Genomic DNA, 17,482 nt, shown 5'->3' with positions numbered 1-17,482 from the left:
GCATGCATGACATCAACTATTTAATAACAGATGGTAAAATTATTCTTTTGTCTCTTCAAAACCAACACAAACAAGACGACATTATTAGGTGGACCTAGGTACCTACACACCTACACAGTAAAGATGTGCTTAAACCGGTTTATAATTTTATAAATTACTAAAGCGTCAATTAACACAAGTAGACCTAGTAACAACATTTAAAAATTCAGTGCTTATCCAAAAATACACGGGCTATAGTTTATACCTACCTTCTGTATTTTCCAGGAATATGTTTTATTTTAATATGAACTCAATAATAAGGTTTTTTGACGTTAATCCTTAACAGAAAGCAATTTATTTACATGATGCCATGATCTCTTAATCCAATACCAATTGGGTCATCCATCGAGTATTGAAGATTGTATAAAATGCAGCATCCTCGTATGTGACAAACGCCGACACTTCTCATCGTACATTTGATTTAAATTCCGATTTGTAGCGGTGAAAGTAAAAAGAAACAGATAGGAGATACATTTTGCAAGATAAATCCATAAGATGGAGACAGCCGGTATTTATTTATATCTACCGCAATATTTTACGATGTCTGTGGTATTCGTTGGTTATGTTGTTTCTTTGTTGGACATCTTATGTTAGCTTTTAATGATAATATTTTGTATTTTATTTCCTTTAGTGTGTGAGTACGATACGGTACTTGGTTGAAGACCTCGTTAAAGTAATTAAAAGTATAGCTGGAAGCTATGCTCTATTTTTAACGTTTTATATTTGCTACCCAATTCTTTCACGTTATTTAAAGTCTTTCATGACTATAAATTCTGCTACAAATTTGTTTTGCAACTTGCTACACGCGACGCAAGTACCTACTTAAACTTACCACGAGTTGAATATAACAGTACGGCTAACCCGGAACTAGAAGGTTATTCATTTACTAACGATCTAACATTGATTCTGTTCGACGAAATAAGCCGCGTCTAAATATTCCATCAGAATTTCGCATGCTGCTAGGTTCGTGCTAATCGATATCTGACAAGCAATTTCTTGCTCGATTAAATCAAATAACTATGACGCGATAACGAGATTGAATGGATGATAACATCGAATGTTGTTACTTTTTTATCGTTAGCTCTTTGACCTTTTTTAACCCCCTATAGCCAATACGATAATTACATTAGATATTATAGCTATTTTAAAATGGAAAATGAACATTGCTGAAATTACAATTTAATGTACCTATAGCTTCTCATTGCATTTTTATTTCTATTCACCTATTTGTTTGCAATGTTAGATTTGTTGCTTTTCACTTTCTTGCTTCTACCACGAATAATAAACTAAATTATCTTACCAATTACGCGAAGTAGTAAATGTGAAAATAATTGACCTTATAATGATATCATTTCTACAATAGGAAAACATTTGGCTCTACAAATAACTCTATGATATTATTGCGTAATAGGGGTGACAGACGTACGAGTAAGTACGCGAACTTGTGGCTCGACGACCTTTTTCGCTCGTGTGTCACCCCAAGTACGCGTACTTAAAAACCGTCGAGTAAGTTCGTTGACGATCCAACATGTTTGAAATTTTACTCGTAGCCCGCCTTCGCTCGCACGTCTGTCACCGCCGCGAGCCGCAAGCCTAGCCTGTCTAGCTATAATAGGTGTTACTAAGTGCAAAAGTTCAATTAATTTCGTCTTCTTCTTTTAGTTTTATGAAAATAATTTAATATAATTAATATGAATGAATATAATATAATTGAATATTGGCGAAGGTATTTTTGAATCCTGCCAAGGAAGTTTGACTCCTGACGCGTAGGCTCGGCGCACACGCTCTTTTTTTGTAAAGTACCCTCAAAATATAATAGTAAAAACGAAAATATATCCTTCAATTTTTGAACATTTATTTTGTTAGAATGCTATTTACTTAAAAATAAGTGCTGGTTATTAAATTAAAAATGTCTATATTTAATTCCTGAATAACATAAAATTCCCTCTGTTGATGACATAGAGACATTCGATATCGGTGACGCGCGAGAAGCTACTGACCAAGCTCTTGCGTGTGTCACCGACGTCGTAAAATTAAGTCTCGTAAAATTACACAGTACACTATAGTTACATTCTTGTTAGTGAGCGGCTACATACACCTACATAATTTTTAACTATAATATTGAATGTACGACTAGTTTTGTTGTTAGAATAAAGAAAAATACCCAGTCTGCTGCTCATAAGTTTAAAATCGATTGTATACCTAATATAAATGCAATTAATTTAATCATCACTGATCGCTGCAAGAATGATAGCAATAAATATTTTAAGCAGCTCGTACATTATAAATTTTTATAAAGGCTATCTCATCAGTAGCATCTCAAGTTGGCCACAGGAAATGAGAACGGATCCTGATAATAAGTGAAACGATCTTTAATTTCACAATTCATAATGAAAATATTTTGGTCAATCCCTTCACAATTTGTCGCGATGCGTGCAAATTGAGAGAATGTACCTACTTGTTTCGTAACACATCAAGATGTCTTTTAATTGAGACGTTGGCGTCGGTAGGTACAAGCAAAAACAAAAGTTAATGATCTTTATTCTGTCCCGCTTTATGCAACACTAAACTTGACTCCGTAGTTGTAAGGATTATTACTAACTTTAAAGCTTAGTATTTTCTGATGTTTAATTTCTAAACTTTAAAGCAATCAAGTTTTGGTAACAACAAAAGTATATCCTTACAATGAATAGGTATTAATTTTGCTCGGCTAGAATAACACACATAATTTCTAAGCTAAGCTTTAGTTACGAAATTGGTATGTCAAAACTGCTCAGCGTGCCATAATCGTTGTTCCTTGATAAGAGACCACCGCGCCTCGTAATTAATAACGTGTTTGCAAATTATACTTCAACCGGTTGACAGTTAATAGGACCCCGGCACCCACCACTGAACACTTAAATTGCTTTCTCATTTCACGAACGATTTGATTGACGTAAACTAAAATTAGGGCTCTAGTATTACGAGTATATCTTCTATACTTAACCGCGTGCCGATGAATATTAACAGTAACTTCCTCAAAAATACTCTTTCATCAATGAATGTTTCTTATTCGATTGCAACTACGAGAGCGTTAAGAAACTGCCTATGAAAATAAACGATGGAGCATTAGCTTTGCGATTTCCTGATTGACCTAATAAACATGGATAAGTGGTGGTCTGCATTCGATCAGGCACGAATGGGGCCGCTTGAAGCTCCGCCACGACAGGGTGTGGTACGCGAAGTTTATTTTTACGGCATTGCGGCACGTGGATACAACATCTTGCCTAAATTATAAAGACACATAAACTCAAAAATTTACAAAGCATTCCAAATGAGGTCGACCTAATAACGTATGGAATGATTAGCGCGAGATACATCACGATTCGGGGAAATTAACGACGCAATTCAATGAAATTAAACGCTTTAACGTCTTCTGAGAAAACGCGACTATGATATATGCCTTACCTAAATATTTCGACAGCCTCCGTTTGAACTTTAAATAAACTTTATGTTTTGTTCGCCTACAAGTATGTTTTCAAATTTCCTACTTGTTTGTTGTTTCAATAGAAATCTAGATATTTCAATCATAGCGGTCGGACAGTGAATGCATTAGCACCATTTGTGTGTGATTCTTATTGTTGGATATAATATAGTCATCGTTGTAGTCATTGAACCGGCCTTTATGTCAATTACAAAATAATATCTTTAATACAGTGCAACCTCGATATAACAAATCTGAAGGGAACAAATAAATATTCGTTATATCAAGTAATTCGTTGAACTGAGGTTCGTTATGTTGAGGTTAGGTTGGTCTAAAATTCGTTACAAAGAGGTCTTTTACGTTTCTGATCCATTTCAACTTGAATCTATAACAATAGTGACGAGCAGCAGTGTTCACATTACTTTCCAATTTAAATTTAAACAAAAATGATCGTTTTACGAACAAAAGCATGTCGAAACCTGTCGCGACATGAATCACATACCTACTATGAGATGAATCATTACATTGGTTGGAACTTTATATAAAGGTTTTGGGTTGACGAAATTCGTTAATTAGAGGTATTTATACTTTTCTTGATAGTTAAAAATTCGTTATAAAGAGGTTGTTCGCAAAAAATGTTCGTAATGTAAAGGGATATTTTATATTGAATCTTATGGACAATTCAAGGGGAATACGAAAAATTTGTTAAATCGAGGAAATCGTTATATTGAGGTACGTTATATTAAGGTTGCACTGTATTGTAATATCCTTCTAATGTACCTTTCTTCCTTCGTGACAAGAAAGAGATCATTTTTTAGATCTAGGGCAGAAACAAACTGGCTTTATCATATATCTGACATCAATATTAAAATTTTCAAATCTTCTATAGAAAGATTACCCAGAAGGCCATGGCCATGATAATGGAAAACATGTTTTTTTTCTACGGATGTTCCTACAAACGAAGATTTTGATTCCTTAGTATATATGTATATGGTACATAATTATGTATATGGCTAATTTCTTTACATATGACTATTTTACATATTATGGCTAATTCATGCATAAAAAAGAACTACAAGATTTGAATTGCACATAAAATGTTAACCAACAACCTTAGTAAAGTCAAGTCAGAATAAGCTTTAATTAACTATAATAAGTACATACGATAATACTCCCATAATAATATCTCAATAAAATCGTGCCATTCCTCGTCGTGCACATGCAAATGGCTAAATGCATACTTTCAAATGTCAATTTGTTCTACATCCATAAAGCACCACAATAATTTGTCGGCAAATGTAGGGAAATATCGCGAAGACAATAACCACAAATTACAGCCCCAAGGTGGGCGACGCGGAGCTGCACAGACACCGATAAACCCATTTTGTGAATTCGATTATCACTTTCTCCTTTTATATCTACGATAATTAGCTTATATAGGACTTCATATTTTAGATATTTACGTTTATTCTTCAGTAATGTATTTTGAAAGCATAACCACAGAAAAAAACAAATGAGTGTTACAAAATAGACAAGACAAATGAGTGTTACAAAATACGTCGACTACAATGTATCTATATACTTAAACGATATCATATAATTTACTTAAACTAACATTGACAGTGCTAATAATCGTTCGTTCTTGAACTTAAAATATTTATTCTCAGTCTAGTTTCACTCTGGCCCGCAGCCAGGCACTAATTTACTACCTTGATCCTATTCTCGCTTGGCGAGGCAAATGTATTGTATTTTATGGACAGGAAGGCATCATTTACTTCATTGGGTATAATGTTGTTGAAGGACCGCAATAGACATAAAAACTTGAGCACTTTGTCAGTTATTCGAGGCTTGAAGAAATAAAGTGGAGCTTGGATTATCCCCCTGTTTCCCCAGTTTCTCATCGGGGACCTATTGACCTATTTCACTCGCTGAAATCACCCTTTGTGCGATTCTGTGTTGCTAGATATTTTGTCAGTTTCATCTAAACTGTAGCCTTTACCGAAAATTGTAAGCTTAATAGCGACGGTTTCAGTTTAATACATAGTACGTACGATTTTTTCTTAAATTGGAAATAATTAACACGTTATGGATTTCATACTTCTTTGAATATGTTGTTTGGAAATTTGATGTTTTGTAGTAAACGTTTAAAAAAATATTGTACATTTAAAATTTTAATTTAATTAGGAAGAAAAATTAAACTAAGGATAAATTTTAAGCGTAAAGATTTGATTTTTATAAGATACTAAGTATAGGTATAATATTTCAAAATATTGGTATTAATTGTTATTGTTTTTTTATAGGTATCAGATGCAATACAGCTGTCGGACCCGGCCAATTCTGCGGAAATACTCGCACGTTTACAAAACAATGTAAGTACTTTATTTAGTTTAAAACGTTTGAGCTCGCTACTACAAAAAGAGGACTTGAAAATATTCCGGCTGACTAGATAAAAGATGACATTTATTTTATATCATGAAATGTTTTCCATCAAAAAGCTTTCATGAATATTACTGCAGGTATTCTAAAGGTCAGGAACGTAATTCAACTTTAACTCAATAAAACGTTTATAAATGAAAATATTTTATATTCAGTTCAGTTAGTATTGCGGTTGATTGGTACTATTTTATAAATTTGCATGATGAATAAGTTTTATGTGATAAGTACTGAAGTTATAGCAAGGATTTGGAGACGTTAATCACAGTCCAAACATGCCGGTTTCACACCGCCTTCATGCCGCATTCCGAACTGTACGGTACGCTCCGTTTCCTGTTTAAGCTTTAAACAAACAATAAAAACAACTAAAACGTTATTTACGTTTTATATTTCATAGAAATGAAATAATGTTATCTTTTTAAGTTTGAAGTAAGAAATTAATAGATGGGTGCCCAGATATAGGTAAACCGTTTAAGTATATGAAAAAAGTGATCATTGATTTTTTAATCGTCATTACAATAAAGTGGATTTATTTATTTTGAATATCAAAATGTTAAATAAAGTCAAGGTTGCATCAATTTATTTCATAATTAATAAAAAAAAAGAAATCCAACGACTCTTTCAAATTCTCGTGTTAGTGTCTGTATCTCCCAATTCTTTCTCAGAAATTTAGTCTATGAGACCTATTAACAAAATATAATGCAGTTGATAAATTCCAAGTCCGGATCTGGTGTCACAAGTATCTCTAGACTTCGCTCTTCATTAGCAAATATTTTAAGTTTTTGTAGAGTCAACGCTGCAGTTAATCAAGTAAAACTTGTTAATTATATTTGTATTGTGTAGAGTTCGTATAATATGAATTCCAGTAGATCAACGATTTAAATCCTACCCATAGTTTTTAATGCTCATTCGTTATTACTATAGAATATTCGCGACTCTACATTTTCTGCGTTAACTCAGAAGTAACTTGTATCCGTAAACTACTAGTAAATTTGCGGACTGTGTTTGTTTTCATAAATTGTTAAATAAGATTGACGCAAGGTTTGTTATTCCGCTATTAGTACTCCGGTTTTAGAAATTTGTTTACAATCACAACGGAAGCTGTATTCCCTTTAATGCAATCGAGTCACGTAATTGATTACAGCTCTACAAATTTAGCTAATGAAATACTATTGAGTTTCAAAACACTGAAAGTAATTAAAAGTACCCTCGATTCAGCGTATTTTTGTGTACAATGAAAGATAGCGTGGAATTTTATAACGATTCAAAAAGAAAACAAAATCAGCGTGTCACCGAACCGTTCATCAATCAGTCGTCGCTATAATATTTTCTATGGATTAATGAGACTAGGTAATGCTATCGAAAAGTTAACAAAAGAGGGTTAGATGGACGTCGGTGTTGATTGATGTTAGCATTTCGGGTGAAGTAGTGGGGTGAGTGGATGTGTTGTCTTGGCGCAAAGGTGACATGACGTAGCGTAGAGGCGCGTGTCACGAGCATGAGCCCCGAGCAGTGCGCGGCTGGCGCGCGACCTGACCGCACTCTGCGGCGCACCTTCCGCTCTATGGCATCGGCAAGCCGCAAGCGCAACTATTCAAACCATTGTTTACCTTCATTGAATGACGCGAATTCGCTTTTGAGGTTTTGTGAAAATGTACACTTACTATTATGAATAACACATAGTGATAACATACACTGTAACGGAGTTAAACATGCATCAATGTATTCGTCTTATTTAAATAAGTGATGGATTAAAACAACAATAAGTCGCATCCCAATGTAAACCGTGACTTGCGGGCGCCAACGGCTGTCACAATAACTGAGATGAAGCTATTCAAGAGGAGGCTGTCATTCAGCGAAAATAAACAGAAACGAGTTTCCCGCACGGAGGATCCTTTTGAAGATGAGGTACCTATTTTATAATAGAGCGAGCGCTAAGGAAGGAAAACTATGAAATAAAAACATACGAAGCTTATCATATAAATTGCAATATTATCTCGACTATGTTTAGCAACGCTCATGAACTGAACAAATGATTGCTCATTCGTGGACGATTAGTTTCAGCAAACATTACCTGGGTCGGGAGTACCTACCTAACACCTCTAATTAATAGTTTTAATGCTTCGTTATTATACATTAACTGCTACTATGCTGTTAAATATATATTATCTTAATCATTAGAAGTTTTCGTCAACGTAACGCGTTATTACTTCGGTCGTTGTACGAAATAAATTGAAAGGCAAGGTTATCTTATCAAAGTCCGCTACACGCGTCGCTCCGCCGCGCCGCTCTTGCTTTTTTCGCGAAATCGTTAGCATAATTTACATTGAGGATGATTTTTTGTTCACTATTAGTAAAGTTTACAACATTATTATTTTAAGTAGCTTATGGATGCAAAAATTTACTTTTCAGCAATCGGTAAACCTTATTGGAATTCAACTGTCATCTTCAGAATTAATTACTATAGTAGAGCCATTTTAATAGGCAACATTTGACAGTTCAACAAAATTCAACAACGTAACCTAGTAACGACGACATAGAATAATATGATATTTCGTTTTGTTAGAACTGCACATTTGCTTAACTTTTTTCAATTACGATTACATATTTATAATAATAATGACCGATACAAGTAATTTTAGAATTTGACTTTACTGATAAACCATTCTAAATATAGTAAACAATTTTTGATTTAAAAAACTGACGTCGCTACAATTTTGTGTCAATAAACCTTTTTTCTTTTTAAATACCAGAGACGTTACTTTAAAAATCGAAATCTGACAATTAGAATCGAATGCATTGATTACTTGGGAATAAAAATCATCATAAATTATTGACATGTGTTTCAAGTTCGATTGACAAATGTTTCAAGCCCGTATCGATTAATTCACTTTAATCGATGTTTATAAGCAGGTTACCACCCTATGAAGATAAAATTGATAGACGTCAAATGTTGCATATTAAATTGGCTCGATTATACAATGATTGTTCAATATCCATAAAATTTTGGTGGTAGGCACTTGTAGTTTCTATGGTATAAAACGTTTAAAAGGAGCCTAGAGTACCTATTTCAGAATTATAATTCATCGGTTGGAAAAAAAAAACACCGTTAAAACAAAACGTTAAATGCAGAAACATAAATATTGATCGACATAAAGGTTATATTTATATAAAAATGTTTCGTATTACCGAAGGAATTCAAGGGCAAAAGCAATAAGAAACCGGACGGGAAGCAAAAACAAGGGGACCAAGAGCGTTCATATCAATAGCAGTAATCGTGTTTCTAGTACGGGCTGACCAATTGTCCTTGGCCCCTTGTTTGTGCAACGTGCTCTATTAGCGATGTTTGTGTTTAATCTGCTTTAAATGATATCGTTTATCAGTAGCGTAAACACACTGAAGAACGTGTGAAAACTGAAAGTATAACTAGACCTTGATAGCAGTATCGTACACCGATATTTATTTGGCTGCCAAAGGTTTTCTCACTTTCTCCTGTTTGATTATGGACGGTAGAAGACGGATAAGCTGCCAAAACTTATATTTATGTGTTTATAACTTATTACACAATGCTTTTGGCAACTAACCTGTAAGCCCTTTTGATAGAAGATTACATTATAATATGTTAAATAATATGCTTAAATAGGTTCTTAAACCTATCGCAAGTTTATTCAGTAGAGCGTAAATCCACTGACACCCGCGACATCTTCCGCTTATCTAGGATTACCTCCTGCGCCGCGCTCTACATACGTAGCTACTGCTATTTACTAATCTGTGACTCTACCGTTATTCATTTTTATAAATATCGCCTTTACTTATATCTATGAAGCATCTGGAAAATTAACAATTTCAATCCAGGCTTTTCGGAAATAAGCCGGCACAAATATATAGGTACTTGATATTGAACAGGCAACCGGAAGGATATTATTTATATTACCCAGGCATAGAAAAAAGAGAAGAAAGAATTCTAGAAATCTAAAAATCCATAAAAGATATAATTCAGTATCCACAGATTTGTTTAGCACAAACCTATTTTATTACTCTATGTTTAAATTTAAATTTACGAGGCAAATAAGTTACAGTGCATCCGTTCATATTTTACGAGTTTACTTACCTTACATTGAATAGTTTTCTACGAATAACACCTCGTGTTAATACAGCACCTCAGTGTAACTCCATAGTCTATTTCTTATCAGGTTTTCTATACATGTTTACATTCTTAAACGTATAATTATAAGTCAGCTTATTGTAAACACTAATGTAATTTCGACCTCGCATATTTATGTTTTTTGGTTATTTCTCGTGATGACTAGACAGATACATAAATAAATTCATATTTATTTAATCAGTTTACGTATGCAAACCAACTTTTAAGAGTGGTTGAAAAGTAATTTAAATTCTCACTCTCACTAACGCACACAATTTCCCCACTCCCAAGTAAACAAGAATGATTTTCAATTTTAAATCTTCAAACATTTTATCTTATCATTATAATTTAAGTGAACACAAATTTTAACAAAGAAAGTTAATTAACATAATTCTCTTTGAAATGTGTAAATAGAACTTTCACGTTGTTTAAGTGAAATACTTATTAAATTATAGGATAAATAAATTATTTAAATATTCAGCATAAATGCTAATGATTGAAAAATCTGCTTTACTGCTTAATACTCAACTACTACTAATCTTATCTATATTTCTATCTATTGTAAAGTGAGATTTGTGAGCTTATTCATACCTGAAAAGATTATATTATGGTTAATGATTACACATTCCTAACCATATATTAAATTAACTAAAAATTGCAATGATATACAACATTGACACCTATCATATTGATATAACTCGGACCAACTATTTTTATTTTAAAGGTCTAATGACGATTGTATAATATTAACACATTCATGCATGGAATCATATTGTTATACAAAACTTCATAGTAACTATAAAAAATAACGTTTATTTGTTCATATAAAATGGATAATCTCACGGAAACACGCTGAAAGTAGGAAAGAAATGTTAAGTGCATGTATACAGTACACACCCACGCATTTACGCTCATATGTGAGAAATAGCCCTTACGTTCGTGTATTTGTTATAAATATATGAAATAATTTTCTCATTCCCAATAAACTTTTATAGGATCAAAGAAAAATTTAAGGCTTAGATTTAAAGCGAAATGGAATTCCATAAACTGAATAAACTAAGCATTTGCGAAATGTATACATGCAAAGGTTATAATTATTGTAACAAAATCATTTATCTTATAATACACGAGGTTCGTAATATGATAGCCAAAAATGTGTTACATGAAAAATGTACAACTTCCTTTGTCCTATTGGAATATTGCAGATCGCGATAAAAGCTTGTCATGTAAAACCTAGGGTTTAACCAAAACCAATTCCATACAAATCCAATCAGCTAAGTTAAGAGCGTTTATGGTGTAGAATATGCTAGAGAAAACAATGATTCAATTATCAACTTTATCAATTATATAATTTTACATTCATTAGGTCAATCCTACACAGCTCTATCCTAGCTCGCATATATTTAACATACAATTTGTTTTACGTTATCTTTTAGATTTTAAAGCACTTGCAAACGATGCACCGTATCATACATACTATCTTATCTCAAAAATAGTAAATCGAAGCACTATATTTATGCAACAATGTTTTTAAAGATAAGTAAATTTTGAAATATTTATCCCATAATATGAAACAGCAAATGTACACGTGCGGCATTATTTGGCTATAAGCTATATATAGGTATATTGAACAACAATGTAATTTTGATATTTAAATAAATTTTAAAAACTTATATAATTATATACATATGTCGCTCTTAATATCTACATAAATTGCTATTGTTCCTCACAATATAGGTAGGTATTAACTTTTTTCCTTACATTACACAATTGGTACATAATGGGCAATGAAATAGAAAATGATTTCATATTTATATTTATCCATCAATTTTTTTATATAACATGTTTTATAAAGCAAGGATTGAAGCATATTCTTGTAATATTTCCATGATATTAGGTTAATTTAGAATCTTATATTAAGGTCAAATGAGTTGGTCACATCTTGTTGTACAAAGAAGTGCAAGCTTACCGTCGGAACGTGACAAGGAAATTAAGGACATCTTGAGACGTGATCGATCTGAGATCATAACTCAATGTGGGAGTCATGGACTCACGCCAGATTCCTCCATCTGTACGGAGATCAATGTTTTCTAGGTGTGCCACTAACAGAATTGCGTGTCTAACATCGAAACAATTGGAGAATGGTGTTCATTATCATTTTAACACGGATATGAAAGCGTTTGTTAGTCGTGAGGGTTTGGGAGAGCTCATGACACTCGCTAATAGTATCTCTAATTATACACTTCGCTTTTTACACTAACTCAATTTGCGACGGTCTAATGTTCAGACAAGAGGTGTTTTCACTAAAAGAAATTAGTTATTTACACAACTAAATAGCACCTTTGAATGAGCAAGAAATAATTACCATTTGAATGCAATATGCTGTAGGTAAAATATTTGAATGGGACGGGACGAGGAATCTAATAATGAATCCTTATTGAATTCCGATCATAATAGCTATTTGATATTGCCTTAATTAGGTCAACAACCTACAATTACCCATGTAATTACAAATATGTTAAATGCTAAAATAAAAAAGAGAGTAGGTAATACAATCCTAGCTTTAATATTTTATTAATATTTATTTAAATTGAATCTATTTTGGTACAGGACAAAGCAAGATTTTCGGACACCAGTTGGCAAATCCATCGGACCTGGTCACGCAATGGGGATCCCCTGCCTGTGTCCCCACCGCCCGTGCGGACGGAGCCCACGAAGCAGGGAGCCGTCACCATACGCGAACCACAAAGAGATGACCAGAACGGCATTTACGACACAATTACGGTAAGTTGCAACGACATATTGTAATACATATACTATGTATAAAGTTTAATTGGGAAATTCGGATAATTCTATTCGGAATTATTGTAAAGCGTTTTTTTTTAAGTTTGACTTACGTATATGAGTTTTGATTGTGTACATTCTTTCAGTTAAGCTACAGGTAATTGATAGGTATCGTATGCGAAACAGTAATTAAAGAAAGTTACAACATGTAATGTTTACTTATCTTCATTGTTTTAAGGCTTCACACGTCTTTAACCTTTGGAAAATCGAATATAACATACGAATGATGAAATACAGCGTGAAATAAATCAATTCAATGGAATGTCCATTATACAGAAATGGTGAGCTTGTGTGAGTACACATTATTCTGCAGGAACTAACCATTCAGAGCTCAGATTTGCGTTAACTGATCGTAAATAATAATCGACAAGTCCAGGGCCGCTGCGGTATGCAGTGTGCTGGCGAGCTTTGATTTTCTACTTCCCGCTGGTTCACTAATGTACCTTAAACTCAGAGCTAGTGACTTGACCCTCGGTTATTGCTCTGGAAGACGTATCTTTCGATATATTTATTCACTAATACTCAGCACATATTGTGATTTTTAGAAGCGCCAGATTCAATCGCTAAGAATTGTAGAAATAATGAGTACCATTTTGCTAAATACATTTTAATTAATCTATGCAACAAAAAAGGAAGACGATGTTTTATTCGCACTCTAACATACAACGTTATGCAATGATGTCATTTATTTATGCGCTTGTGTTTTTATAATGCAGCAGGAGTGATAAAATCGTACTAATGATATGTTTAACGTCGTGCACAGCATATAAATTTTATGTGAATAAGTAAGTCATATAAATATCGAAATACATATTATTATGTTTGTAATCGTTGCTATTTTGAATCAAAGCGAGAAATATATGATTGAAAATTTTAGCACTAGACTCTACTGCGTTTCATATCGGACTATCAGTTAATAATTCATAGATATATAATATATATCAGTTAATAATTCATAGATATACATATAATGAGGAAGGTAATATTTTGAGAAGTTAAAAAGGAAAATGTTATTTTTCAAACATAAGATATAATCCCACTTCGTGTGAGACACGGACAATCAGATCATTCCCAATTTACGAGACACTGATAAATATCAACGCAGACAATTTAATTCGCCATGTTAAGTGAATCATTTATTTTTATTCTTGAAAGAATAATGACCCAAAAGTTCGTTTTAAGTGGCCAAAGATTAAGAACAACATGTGGCTCTGAAAATGTTTTACGCTTAATATTTTATTTTTAGCTGATCACATTATGTAGATTGTAATAAGTACTCTATCTTATATGTTAATATGAGGTGATGATTCTACAGCAACAAATAAATATCTTTCAACGTCATTATTATTGATTTGCGGGAATCACATTCATCACGATGACCCCATACATTCGAGTAATGGGGTAATTGTGTCTATGAGTAACTGATGGCCGACTGAAGACCTTCTTCCGATGCGCTAATGTGCCTATTAGCGGACCTATTCATACATGGTAAATGGAGTAATGTATCATAAATGTATGTAACTAAAGGCTACATGGTATAAAAAAGTCGCTCTATGTAATTGACGGTTGCCAAATCCTTATACGTAAATATCTTATCATTCTTTATGTATTTTCCCATGGTTTAAAGTCATGTAAAGTTATATATTATAATAATGTATATTTAAATTTATATCATGGCCATCAAATATATAAACTAATAATTGCACTCAGATAGGGTCTCTACTTTCTTAATGTGAATTATATATTTTTACTAGCGGCCCGCCCCGGCTTCGCCCGTGGTACATATGAAAAATAGATGTTGGCCGATTCTCAGACTTACCCGATATGCACAGAAAATTTCATGAGAATCGGTCCACCCGTTTCGGAGGAGTATGCAGACTAACATTGTGACACGAGAATTTTATATATAAGAGAGATATCTACATGTGAGCAAAACATATTGTCACATAAAATAAAGCGCAATAAATCAGCGCTACACGAGTAAAATGAATAAAAGATACGAAGGAAAATAAGAGTTTGTTTCAGCATCTGAAGACGGGGCTGAATAATTTAGGATGCGAGTGAAGGTCAAAGAGTAAGTGAATTCTGCCTACACCTACTATCTCCGTTATACGAAAACTGAAATCTTAAATACCTTGCATTAAAGACTACAATTGCTAGTGTTAAGACGATTTTGTTAGCTATTTGGTAGACGGTTTAAACAGGTATTTGAGAAGATAATTTGTGTTTTGCCGTATAAGGATATAAACAGCATACAAGAAGCTCAAACCAATTTAAAGGACACATTTTAATTCTAGTGTCATACAAACCGGCTACTTACTTTCAATGAAGAGTGAGGCAATACGACTTAGCAAATGCCTTTACTGTTGCAAAACAATCGTACTTAAAATACATTGACACACAGAGGTGTGACTTAAATAGTAAAATACTTCTAGAAATCTAACATATTTGCTAGATAAATATTCAGTGGCCATTATATAACTGTGTTTATATATTCTGGGGAACAAGTATCGCTATTACAATGTTTATAATTTAAACGCTACAGAGGTCTGCCAGGGTCGTCTGCGAGGCAAAGTGTATAGATATTTTATTACCTATTCATTTATAGAGATGATCTCATTATTCTTACATCTACCTAAAGTATAAATAATCCGGTAATCTATGATTGGCATTTTCTAGTTTTAAATATATTTGCATAGTAAATACCAAGGACGAGTTCTCATTACACTGAATCTAATTAGATATGTGTTATTACTTACGGTGCGCTTATTGAAACCGCATATTGCTACGACTTTATGATCAGTGTAGATGTTTGTGTTTATTTCAATTAAATATTAGGTACCTATTTATAATTGTTGACATTTGTTTTATGGCTGACATTGTGAATAATTAAACGATTTATTATTAAGCTATTTAACATTCTAATATTTATTCAATGCCATTGGTTCAAAATTGATGACCGTACTGTATTTAGTATTAATGATTTCCTGCAATATGTCCAATAAACCTTTATAATGCTAATACTTATAAATCAGATAAAACAAACGGGAGTTGATATTTACAATTCGTTAGGCGATCCTCACACTGCCCCGCATCACGCTGCATGTTGCATGTCGAAGCACCTACGCGCGTTCCTGCGGGAGTGCAGATCCGCATCATCGTGCGGGTTTTTTGCGCACTCACGCGCGTAGGTGCATTTGTAGATTCACGCACGGCGCGGCGCGGCGGCTCTCATTAATCATTTATTCGCCGTTCTCTGTGGTGTGAGCATCACGATAGTTTTGATAAAAATGGTTAATAGTGTGGAACTCATTCAGGACGCTGCCATTATACTAACTGTTTGGTTTTTGTACGGTCAAATTAAAAGAAATCGTGCCTATAGAAGATACTGGGTATCCTTATTTACAAACAAGATCTTTAAATGGGTCATTTGTTAATAAATCGATCGATATCGAGATCCATTTTCACGGACATTCAAAATCACGCGCGGCACTGCGGGATTCGGTGTGCCATACCTTGCGTCTCGCCCCGCATCTACGCGCGGGTGTGCATGTTTCTCCGCGTGTATGCGCGTGACCCGCATGAACGCGCGTGGTTGCATTTTCAGTGTGTTGGACTGTGCGTGTTTTCTATACAAACGGAGATACTTACAAGTAACGTTAAACACGCAGTCACGCAACATGCAGCATGATGCGGGGCAGTGTGAGGATCGCCTTAGTGTTCGCGATATGACGGGACTAGGGCATGCACCCGGGTTTACCCGGTTCCGAAAAACCCGGGTAAACCCGGGTTTTTTGATGATCTTGAGAACCGGGTCTGAATAGTATAAAACCCGGTTCTCCCGGTTCCGACCAAAATATTAAAATATAAAGTATTATTTATATTTTGCTGCATTATTTTAACAAATTTATTGTATCTGGCAACGTCAGACTCACGTGCATCGCGAATTTTCGTGCCACGCCTCAAGCGTGGCCATGATTGGTTGTCTAACCTTAGATGCTATAAGTTTCCTACGGTTGTATTACCAAAAAAAAAAATAGGCTTCGAAAATGACAAAAATTAGGCTACAGAAATATTTTTATTAGATTTGTCGTGAATTTGAAAAGCTGTTGATTTTACTGTTTCATTATATTGATCCAGTCATGTTTTTGTTTTTGGTATCAAGCTGAAATTTATATATCGAATACTCAAGTCTTCAGTCCCTTTTATGTGAAAAAGTCAAATTCACAAGCCAACGCATCAAAAGATATAGCCGTAAATGCTGAAAATTTTCGCAAATTTCGACAATCGCATGGGACTCAAAACCTACAGTTGGGTACTTTTCATGAACACAGAGCCTTTAAATTTGGTAAAAGTAACGTCTTATAACACAGATAAAGGAAAAATTGCTAGAAACATAAATTTTAAAGTTACATTATAAAAAATAGGTTTGTTCGGAGCCCTCGGAGCGCGAGTCCAACTCGCACTTGGCCGGTTTTTTGCTTTACAGTTTGCAGTTAATGAATAAGGTTTAAGTTTATATGTGATATAATGATAACATGGTACTTTTATAAGACTGA

General features: G+C 33.7%; 1 protein-coding gene across 6 annotated transcripts in view; it reads left to right on the top strand.

Annotated features, from left to right (window-relative positions):
• by (focal adhesion protein tensin) overlaps nt 1–17,482 on the top strand; it is an 85,411-nt gene that overhangs the window by 28,416 nt on the left and 39,513 nt on the right. For 5 of the 6 annotated variants that reach the window (XM_089704936.1, XM_089704929.1, XM_089704952.1 and 2 more), the window contains 2 exons: nt 5,803–5,871; nt 12,690–12,863. In XM_089704936.1, the coding sequence (XP_089561062.1) occupies nt 5,803–5,871; nt 12,690–12,863 (243 nt within the window). Of the gene's footprint in view, nt 1–5,802; nt 5,872–7,456; nt 7,844–12,689; nt 12,864–17,482 lie in introns of those variants that run through there. The other variant, XM_089704967.1, reaches the window with a different exon arrangement.

Source organism: Colias philodice, chromosome 2 (genome assembly GCF_061535455.1).
Source record: "Colias philodice isolate Cphi_HAF_F1 chromosome 2, ilColPhil1 Martin Lab GWU primary, whole genome shotgun sequence".
NCBI lineage: Eukaryota > Metazoa > Arthropoda > Insecta > Lepidoptera > Pieridae > Colias > Colias philodice.
The sequence above is the reverse complement of the archived record's forward strand: the minus strand, read 5'-3'. Positions and strand labels throughout refer to the sequence as shown.